Source organism: Neoarius graeffei, chromosome 14 (assembly GCF_027579695.1).
Source record: "Neoarius graeffei isolate fNeoGra1 chromosome 14, fNeoGra1.pri, whole genome shotgun sequence".
Lineage (NCBI taxonomy): Eukaryota > Metazoa > Chordata > Actinopteri > Siluriformes > Ariidae > Neoarius > Neoarius graeffei.
The window spans coordinates 43,532,315-43,543,827 of record NC_083582.1 but is presented as its reverse complement, the minus strand read 5'-3'; the positions used below and the strand labels follow the sequence as shown (position 1 = coordinate 43,543,827).

The window sequence follows — 11,513 nt, the reverse complement described above, 5'->3', positions numbered from 1 at the left end:
TCATTTGTTTTTCTCTTTTTCTTCTCAGTAACATGAAGCACTTGGAAGTTAAGTTGTCAATTTGTAATGAATCGAACAGGACCAGATCGAATCGTACCAAATCGTTTACTACTTTTTATGAATCGTTCCTGAATCGGATCGTAGCCTGTGAATCGAGATCTGAATCGAACCGTTTTGTGAGTGAAAGATTCACACCCCTAGAAATCACAAAATGGGCTCAGGAATATTTCCAGAGAACATTATCTGTGAACACAATTCACCGTGCCATCCGCCGTTGCCAGCTAAAACTCTATAGTTCAAAGAAGAAGCCGTATCTAAACATGATCCAGAAGCGCAGATGTCTTCTCTGGGCCAAGGCTCATTTAAAATGGACTGTGGCAAAGTGGAAAACTGTTCTGTGGTCAGACGAATCAAAATTTGAAGTTCTTTATGGAAATCAGGGACGCTGTGTCATTCAGACTAAAGAGGAGAAGGACGACCCAAGTTGTTATCCGCGCTCAGTTCAGAAGCCTGCATGTCTGATGGTATGGGGTTGCATTAGTGCGTGTGGCATGGGCAGCTTGCACATCTGGAAAGACACCATCAATGCTGAAAGGTATATCCAGGTTCTAGAGCAACATATGCTCCCATCCAGACGACGTCTCTTTCAGGGAAGACCTTGCATTTTCCAACATGACAATGCCAAACCACATACTGCATCAATTACAGCATCATGGCTGCGTAGAAGAAGGGTCCGGGTACTGAACTGGCCAGCCTGCAGTCCAGATCTTTCACCCATAGAAAACATTTGGTGCATCATAAAACGGAAGATACGACAAAGACCTAAGACAGTTGAGCAACTAGAATCCTACATTAGACAAGAATGGGTTAACATTCCTATCCCTAAACTTGAGCAACTTGTCTCCTCAGTCCCCAGACGTTTACAGACTGTTGTAAAGAGAAAAGGGGATGTCTCACAGTGGTAAACATGGCCTTGTCCCAACTTTTTTGAGATGTGGTGTCATCACCTAATTTTTCTCTTTAAATGATACATTTTCTCAGTTTAAACATTTGATATGTCATCTATGTTCTATTCTGAATAAAATATGGAATTTTGAAACTTCCACATCATTGCATTCCGTTTTTATTTACACTTTGTCCCAACTTATATAACACACACACACCATACATATACATAATTTTTTTTTTTTTATATATATGTAAAATCAAATTAGCCTAATGGGTGGGACACCCACAAAGTGTGGTCACATTTGTGACTAGGTTTTGTTTTGTATTTTTTTTTATTTTGCCAAATAAATTTTTTTTAAATTTTGCCAAATGTCCCTAGCCTGCTTTTACAGTAAACAATTATAGAAGCAAAGCACAAGACACATTTCCCCATTTCTCATCTTTTCACCCTGTTTACAGGTAAATAATCTGGTCACACTGGCCCTGAGTTCAGGAAGTGTAACATCCTCACACTCATTTCCCCACTTGTGCAAAAAAAATAAATAAATAAAATAAATAAATCCGTCACAGAAATACAAGATACTTTAATCGATTAATGACAGAGGAAAAGCTTGAAATTGTGCCCAGAAATCTACGTGTTCGGAGTCTGTCTAATAGTCTTCTGAAAGGTTGTCTATTTATTTACTTGTCTTTATACACCCTGGCAATGTTGAGTTCATACACAGGAATATGTCACAAAAACAAAGGAAAACTATACATATAATATGCCAAAGTCTTGCTTGTTAGAGAATAATCAGTAGTTATTATAGTGATGCCTTCTCTGGTCCATTGTGTGAGGTTTGTAGTTCACTGATCTGTCTTCTGAGTTGAATGATTTCTTCTTCTTGCTCAGAAATCCTCTGTTGTAAATTGTGGATTACCTGGAATTGAGAGCACACATGAGTATTACATGAGTGTTTATCATATTATCCTAATTCCCAGTGCAGCAGGACTTTGCCCTATCACATAGGGTCCTTCATGTGCCAGCACCTGGTATTCCCAGGCAGTCTTCAATCCAAGTACTAACCAGACCTGTAAGGCACATCGGGTAGCGCCGATCTCCTTTTCTACAGCCTTTCGCTGTAGAAACCTGTAATAACCTTTCGCTTATTACATAGCTAGGGTTACAGCGGGGGGCTGGTCTGGTCCTCTGGGGGCAGCCACAGCCTGAAGGTTAGAGAAGCAGTCTTGGGCCCAAAGGGTCGCCAGTTCAATTTCCAGGACCGGCAGGAAAAATATGAGGGGAGTTGAGTGAATGAACAGCACTTTCCCCTCCCTCTGTATCATGGCTGAAGTGCCCTTGAGCAAGGCACCTAGCCCCCGACTGCTCTCCGGGTGCTATTGCATAACTGCCCAGGGAACATGTGTGTGTGCGCGCTCATTTCTCTCATCTGTGTGCATGCATATGTTCACTGCTTCAGATGGGTTAAATGCAGAAGAAGAATTTCAGTGTGCTTGAGTGTACATGTGACAAAAAAAAAATAAAGGTTTCTTCCTCTGGTAACCGCGAGAGTTTGACTTCCTACTTGCATCTGTCTTGCAGCATGCCTCACCAGATGATTTTTATGATGGTCTTTGGTACGACGGAACCGCAAGTAGGTCTCAGAAATCTCCTGGTCGAAAGGCGGGCACGTTAACCACTAGGCCAAATTGCCCCATCTTACGACCTCACCACAAATCTGAGACAGAACCTCAAGCAACAAATCTACCAGGCACACTGTCAAGGACCTCAGTCTAATTGTCTAATTCTATATGTCTAATTTAACATAAGGTATATGTGCTTCACTTTAGTGACAAACATGGGATAATAATACAAGGTTATAAATTTTTTTTTAAATTATTAATGATATTTCTCTTCTTTGCATTTTGTATACATGGACCAACTACCACTTTATCAAGCGCATCATCCCCCACAATTCTGGATTTGATTAATTATACAATTATTCTCAACAATGCTTAAAACAAACTTGTATTATCTCTTGTTCTATAATCATAAGCACAACTCCATTCTTAGGCCCCGTGCATCTAGACACAATATGGCATAAGTTAAAATTGAGCCCTTCTGTTGGAGCACAGCTTTTCAGTGTCACTACAGCTGATTATAAGTGGGGATAGGTATACAGTTTGACAACTGTATAAAACAAAGCTCTACAACATCTCATCTTATTATCTCTAGCCGCTTTATCCTGTTCTACAGGGTCGCAGGCAAGCTGGAGCCTATCCCAGCTGACTACGGGTGAAAGGCGGGGTACACCCTGGACAAGTCGCCAGGTCATCACAGGGCTGACACATAGACACAGACAACCATTCACACTCACATTCACACCTACGGTCAATTTAGAGTCACCAGTTAACCTAACCTGCATGTCTTTGGACTGTGGGGGAAACCGGAGCACCCGGAGGAAACCCACGCGGACACGGGGGAGAACATGCAAACTCCGCACAGAAAGGCCCTCACCCGCCACGGGGCTCGAACCTGGACCTTCTTGCTGTGAGGCGACAGCACTAACCACTACACCACCGTGCTGCCCAGCTCTACAACAAGACCAGAATAATAGGAAGGATCTGAACAACCTTGGTTATACACTATTTCCCCTCTTAGGAGCAAGAGCAGCAGAAGATAAAAATCCTCATAGTCGGTCACTCAGTTTCTATTCTGAAGCACTCTACATCTTGAGCAGCTCACTGCCAGTTACTGCATGTTTCAATAAAACGCATTGGGCGTCTTTTATCAAACAAGAGCCAAGCAAATCTCTTCATAAATCATTTGCAGGACCATTTACACAAGAAATTTGGTACACACGAAGATCTAGTTTGTGGAAAAACATTCATATTCAAGGAGAAATGCATATTCTAGGAGAATATTAAAATCTTTTTGTTGTGTAAATTTGGGTACAAGATGATTCAGTAACGTGAACATCCACAGATTGGCTTCAAATCATACTAGAGACCGGTGCAGGTCTGAGCTCAGCCTTTGCCTGATTGGGAGATAGAAGCTACGGTACAGAAACAGAAAAAATAGCCCACTCAAAAGTACTTCGACGCCAGGATTCGAACAGACGTTGCAAAATCTGTTCCTTTCCTGAACAGCACTCTAGACTGCTTAGCCATGGAGGATTACATCATTAACTGAGGTTATGTAACATGGCACTTAAGATAGCCAGTACGCAGTGGTGCCAGACCAAGACTGTGGAATCGCAGCCTGAGGCTGGCACGCCAATTACATTCTTAAACATGCTTGAAATCGATTACACATACAGACAAGTGCCTCTATAGGCTTCAGCCAAAGGCTGAGCCAATAATTTGACAGTTTCTGATATTTTATATATGGATTACATCATTCACAGTAAGTTGCTTATTTCATTTGCATGCACAAATTTAATGACAAATGTGTGGTATCAAATTAATGACTTGAAAGAAATCAATTTAAAACAAATTTCAGAGATGAGTTTAATTAAAGGTGAGAAACAGAAAAAAAAATAGCTCACTCGACGCCAGGATTCGAACCGACGTTGCAAAATCTGTTCCTTTCCTGGACAGCACTCTAGACTGCTCAGCCGTGGAGGATTACATCATGAATTGTCTTAATTAAAGATGAGCTAGTCAATTATGACATGCTTATGGTAGGCGAGAACATACTGTTCTGCAGCCTCTTTTTGTTTACACACTTAAAGGTCTGATGACACGAACATGACTCTACGCAATTTCTTAAATAAACTATACAACATGGCAAACATGTTAGATTTCTGTTATAATTACGTGAAAAGAAGCTGTTGTTACGCAAATATCCAACTTTTAATTGCACAGCGCAAGAAAACTGGGTCCGTGGCTCGCGGCCATGTTGTGACGTCAGCGGGAGAACACGCTGCGGTTCACTGGCTGTTCTACTCTGGTTCTACTCAATGGAAATGGCGCATGAAAACGCCGGTGAACTCTCTAGTGCTAGCTCTTCCTCTTCTGGGAGTCTAGAATTGTGTTGATCTCTTCCGAATAGAATCTATGATAGCCTACCCTCTTTACCCTTTGCCTCTCGTTGCTAGGCGGCAGTTACATGAAAGCCACAAGCTTTCACAAGCAAATACATGACTGATATCACGCCGACTTTATGATTACATTTATGATTATCATGTAGAATCTATAGCTCTACGTACCTTTATCTTATGTCGTTTCACAACACATGTTCTGACAGGAGGACTGTCTTTGGATCCGGTATAGCTACTAGTAGACCCCCTCCGGAATACTGGCCGTGTTGCCAGATTGGGAGGAATCCCGCCCAGTTGGGCAGTTTCAAGTGCATTTTGGTGGGTTTTGAACATATTTTGGGCTGGAAAACTTCAGCAGTATCTGGCAACAGATACTGCTGACGTTTTCCAGCCCAAAATATGTTCAAAACCCACCAAAATGCACTTGAAACCGCTCAACTGGGCGGGAAACCTCCCAATCTGGCAACACTGTGTAGGCACTGCTGATGGTAGTAACACACGTTTGTGATGAACTGAACACCCAAGAGATTCTTTTAAGCTGGGAAGGGTGTCAAAACAATCCAAATCGAAGTGTTCAGAGCACAGGACGGATGTTGGTGAGGGCTCCCACTTGTCACGAGTGCGCCTGACTTGCTTCACCCACTTCGCATGCAGCTCGGGATCTCTGGGAAACTTGAATAAACTTACCCCATCCTTGTAGGTTTTGGAGCAAAAGCCGGCAACACAACGCAAAGGCATAATTTATATATATATATATATATATTAGTGCTGTCAAAAATGTCGCGTTATTAACGTGTTAACTTGACTCAATTTTAACGGCGATAATTTTTTTATCGCGAGATTAACGCTCTGTGACATGATGCCACGCCCCGCACAGCCAGAGTCCTCTGCCCTCTCCCGAAGAGCCACGGTGCTCGGCTGGTTTCGTTTTCCCATCGGCGGCTCCAGCCCCACTTTGCAGTGGCTGTAACAAGACGTGTTATGCTCTGCAATAAAAAAAAAAAAAAATTGATACAACCAGTGTTCGAACTATGCCGATATTTTCGGGGGGGGTCCCTTATTTTCCCTTGGGGGGTGCTTGCGCTTGTCTCAGAGCGCGGCTCTCCATCGCGCGCTCACTTCGGATATGCAAATGCTTCCTGTTACACACGATTCCTATGTCAATAAACATCATTTTGCCAATATTTTAGAGACCCCCCAACATTTCCCAAATCATGTTTTCAAGGGATCTCATGTCTGTTTCAGGGGATCTCAGATCCCCCGAGTACCCCCGTAGTTCGAACGGTGAGCAAGCCCATTCACTTTTTTATGCTGATAAGAGAATTACAATGGTTTTTCATGTGACAAAAATGTGCGATTAAATTGCGATTAATCGCGAGTTAACTATGACAGTCGCGACATTAATCGTGATTAAATATTTTAATCGCTTGACAGCACTAATATATATATATATATATATATATATATATATATATATATATATATATATATAAATAAAATAATGCATAATAATAATACTAATAATGACAAACTGAACACCTGTCGCATCAACAACAAACTGGTAAGTTAGGAGGAAGGTTCTTTCGCTGACGTCATATAGCTCCTCCTCCTCTTTCGTCTCCTGGGTGCTGCAGCCCCGTCAAATTTGCCCAAATAGCCGCGTTTATCATAACTTGTAAAATAGGCGCCTTCGTGAATTAATATATGGATCATCGGGAATTACTTTTTATGTTATAAAACATCAAATATGTCAAAAACGTGTCATCAGCACTTTAAATTTCTCATGTGAGATCAACAGTTTTATTTTCTCTAACCATTCACACTGTAGCCACAAAGAATTTCACGTATATGACCGTTATCTTGACCTTGAATGTGGTGATTTGTTTATAGCAAAACAAACCGTAAGAAACTTTGTCAGATTGCATTTTATTACTTTATATGAAAAAACGTAGAAGCCGTTGCAGGCACACATACCATGTCTTTGTTGTTAAAGAGATCGCTTTGCAGCAGCTGGGATGCACTTGGTCGCAGTGTAGGGTCCAGGCTTGTCAGCAGTTTAATTTGCTCAGTCAGGACTGGCCAGTTCTTAGACAGGTCATCTGGAACCTTCCCCTTTCTCACGTCTCCAAGTGTTTGCACACGTTCCATCTCTGTCCCAAAAGGCTGGAACAACTCGATGGCGATCACACCGACACTATACATGTCTGACTGTTAACACCGAGGAAAGATTCAGAGAAAACAGTAGAACTTGGTGTCTACTATCAGGCAGTTCAATGAGCTGTTCCACATAACCAGTGGGTATATTAATGTAGTAAAGCACCGTTTCAATATGCATAATGAGTAGAGTGGATTTAATTACCTTTGAGTCATAATGAGAGCCCTGCAGTTGTTCTGGAGACGCATAAACAAAAGTGCCCACTCCTGTAGTGTGAGAGTACTCTGAGAAACAAGATTTTAAATACAGAAGCTGTGATACCAAGACACAAGGCTCTCAACAAAAACTCACTACTAGTGGATCCAAAACAGGGCTTGCAAAGTTTAATAATATTGAGTAGGAGGATGGTGTAGTGTGGACATTTGTTTACATCCATCCATTATCTGTAGCCGCTTATCCTGTTCTACAGGGTCGCAGGCAAGCTGGAGCCTATCCCAGCTGACTACGGGCGAAAGGCGGGGTACACCCTGGACAAGTCGCCAGGTCATCGCAGGGCTGACACATAGACAACCATTCACACTCACATTCACACCTACGGTCAATTTAGAGTCACCAATTAGCCTAACCTGCATGTCTTTGGACTGTGGGGGAAACCGGAGCACCCGGAGGAAACCCACGCGGACATGGGGAGAACATGCAAACTCCACACAGAAAGGCCCTCGCTGGCCGCTGGGCTCAAACCCAGAACCTTCTTGCTGTGAGGCGACAGTGCTAACCACTACACCACCGTGCCGCCCATTTGTTTACATAATTAAATAAATCAGGTCTCACCTGCGTTTCCATTTATATGAGAACTGGAAGGTAGCTGTTCATTTTCATTCATCATGATAGCCGTACAAGCCAATCCAAAGTCGCCTATTTTTATATGGCACTCATTCCCTTGCAGGAAAATATTCCTTGGCTGTAAACAAACAAAAGTAATAAACATTTCATGATCATTCATTTGCTGCAAAGGCACAGTGATGTCATTGCACTTTCAAATAAATGCAAGTTTTTCTGACAGAATAAATATTTAAACATTTTTAGTAAGTTTAGCAAGTTCTCTACGTGAACATTTTGGCTTACAAAAAAAGGCAAATGGCAGGAGATCTCTTACAGGCCATCCTGCTTCCATTTCAAACACCACATGCTTCATTTCATAAACCGTACCAAGCAATTCTAAATACAGATATATGGCTCATTAAAGAAGTTTCATCAAATCATTTAAAGTCTGGAAATACAAGATGTCTCCCCCAACATAAAGGAAAAGGCTAGGTCCATCTGCTATATTGAACACATTTATGTTACAAAATGAAATAAACGTAAGCCTACAAATGACTAACACCACCCTGCAGAGTTTGGGGGTATCCCTAAATGTGCTATCGAAACTGACAACATTTTTCCAAAAAAATAAATAAATAAATAAAATTGCTGGACTAAACACAAAGTCTGCCATTTATTTGTCATTTGGACAGTTTGCTCAGCTTTGCCCTCATATATTTTTGATGTCTGGTTTATACTGATGCTGTTCTGTTCGGATCAGAAGCTGATGCGCTGTGTGGTTAATTATGGCAGTGGAGCCACGGTTGATTGTTGGATGAGGCTAGACCGAGGAGTCAGCCGAAGCTGCAGGTAACATGATTGTTTTCACCTGTATGTTGCTCCTTGCAACACAAGCAGTGAACTGTTGTGTGTTTGCATTGATTTTCTTTCAGTGATCTTCAACAGTTTTGGTGAGCCTATACCCAACGTGGCCTCGGATTCCTGTTTCGGGCTTACAGGAGTGAGAGGTGACGTGGTCTTTGGCTGTTGTACCTCATCTACCACAAGATTCTGTGTGTTGTCCATTCTGCAATACTTTTCTGCTCACCCAGGGTTCAAAAGGGTGAATATTTGAGTTACCATGCCTTCCTGTCAGCTTGAGCCAGTCCTTCCATTCTTCACTCACCTCTCCTGTCAACAAGGCATTTCGATCCACAGAACGTTTTTTTTTCTTCATACCATTCTGTGTAAACTCTACAGACTGTTGTCCATGAAAATCCCAGATCAACAATTTGTGAAATACTCAAACCAGCCAGTCTGACACTAACGACCATACCAGTCAGTTCCTGCGATCATATTTTTCCCCATTCTGATTTGATGAGAACATTAAATGAAACTCATGACCTTTCACATGACAGCTGATTGGAAAATTGCATGAATGATCAGGTGTTCCTAATAAAGAGGCCAGTGAGTGTCAACACCTGTCTCCAGAGTCCTCCTTTCCACCTCACACCCCCCAGCTTTACACTGTCAGTGTTGCCAGATAATGCTGACGTTTTCCAGCCCAAAATATGTTCAAAACCCGCCAAAATGCACTTAAAACCGCCCAAAAAATGTAAAATCTACTTGATGCCTATCTTGTAAAGTAAAAATATGCAGCTAAAGACCAGTATACTATTTGTAAATCGAACAACAATGCAAACAACTTCTAAATGGCAACATGAGACCACCCGTGCTGGAGGTGAAAAATCTGCTGTCTGGTACTCGGCTCCGTGTGGTTGAATCAGATTATAACTTTGCAATCATCTGCCGTGTTCTGAATCCTACATGCACCAGTCGGTGATGCACACGCATAATATTATGTAGGCTATGTTAGGCTACGATGCATATGTAACATCTGCATTTCTGAGGTTATTTATTTTTTATTTATCCTATTTGTTTTATTAATTTTATAGGCCTAGTTATTCTGCTTAATTTATTTTTGTCTACATCCATGTATTTTCTTCATCTGTTATCCTGATTTTTGTGGATTTGTTAGATTGTACCCAGGGCTTTGAACCAGAATTTTTTTCCTATTGGTTCGTTCCGAACAGAAACGGAATTTTAACATTTCCGGTTTTGGGTTCCACCATTAAATAGACGTTCCCGAACCGGTTAGAACAAAAAAATTTCGTTCCTGGAACGGTTAATTACATTCCCTGTCAGCTGTTTAACAAATGGCTATAAAATTATGTCTCTGTCTCATCCAGCTTAAGCCAAATGTAGGCTAATTCTATTACAACCTTCATTAAATAAGACAAGAAATAATTCAAAACAATTATTATTTCAAATGTTGGCGATTTGGATTCTCAGTATGTCTTCCCATCTACACAAACAGAAAAAGTGCCAAAAATGAAAGATAATTCGTTTAGTGTGTTACCAAAGGCTAGTCAGGCCCTATGCACTGATAGGCTAACAGAGGTTAACGTCATTTAATGTTCGCGAGCCTCTCATTAACGTGGACAAATATATTGATATTGTGTTTGAAATTGACGTTTTCGAATAACGATAGACTGCAATATTTACCTCTTATTTAAGATGTGGAGACGTGATAGTAGTCCACCCTCCCGCTCTCTACATTCAGTCAGCGAACGTCACACAGGAAGTGAACCCCAGCGGGTCATAGAAACTTGCGCAGGAGAAGAATGACTTTTTTATTTGTAGGCTACGGAAACTTTGAGGAACGAAATAAAAACCGGTATTAACCGGTTACCATTATTTTTAATAAGCGTTTCTGTTCCGGAACATAAAAAATAATAAAGTTTCTGGTTTCGTTTCTGTTCCATGTGAAATAGAAAATGTTCCCGGTTTTCGTTTTCATTCCTTGAACCAGTTCAAAGCCCTGATTGTACCTGTTTTATATACTTCAATTAAAAAAAATAAAAAGTTAGGCTACGATGCATGGCTGAATGTAACATGAGAAGAGAAAATGGAGAATGGATTGCATCATTCTTATTTACTAGTTTACGAGTTCAGTTTCTGCAATACATTACACACATTCATATTAGTCTTACAGTTACATCGACTTTTTTTTGTTTAAATAATACTTAATGAGATTAATGTTTATTGTTAATGATTAATTTAGGCCAATGCTAGATTTTGGTTGTTTAAAATACCTAAGGGGTACTGGGTAAACTAGGTCTATGACTTGCCTCAGTTGACCAAAGATAGCTGTTTTTCCTGATTTCCTTCGCATATTCAAGAACATAATTTGGCTTAGTTTAATATGGATTGGATGTAGACGAGTGGACGTAGATAGTACATAGAATGTGCTGCATCAAAGTCCTTCTAAGGCTATATAAAAGTGTCTCTGGCTGCATTCTCACACACAACGTTGGTGCGAAATATTTATAAACATCTGATAAAAACCCGCCGAACTAACGTCAAACCCGCCCAATTTTTGTCAACCAGCCCAAGCCATTTTTTGCCCGCAAAGTAGAATTCAAAACCGCCCAATCTGGCAACACTGACTAATGTACATGTTTGCCCTTAACTACTAAAAATGTAGTATACTTGTACTGTACTTGTAAAGTTCAGTACTTTCTTGG

At 41.0% G+C, this 11,513-nt stretch overlaps 1 protein-coding gene across 1 annotated transcript in view; it reads right to left on the bottom strand.

The window, feature by feature from the left end:
* Window positions 1-1,512: 1,512 nt before the first annotated feature.
* The window catches only part of eif2ak1 (eukaryotic translation initiation factor 2-alpha kinase 1), a 46,734-nt gene continuing 36,733 nt past the window's right edge, over window positions 1,513-11,513 (bottom strand). Inside the window, exons 12-15 of the mRNA XM_060939734.1 lie at window positions 7,957-8,086; window positions 7,330-7,409; window positions 6,945-7,178; window positions 1,513-1,868 (exon numbers count right to left, since the gene is read on the bottom strand). Coding sequence (XP_060795717.1) covers window positions 1,752-1,868; window positions 6,945-7,178; window positions 7,330-7,409; window positions 7,957-8,086 — 561 coding nt within the window. The 3' untranslated portion in view covers window positions 1,513-1,751. The remainder of the gene's footprint in view (window positions 1,869-6,944; window positions 7,179-7,329; window positions 7,410-7,956; window positions 8,087-11,513) is intronic.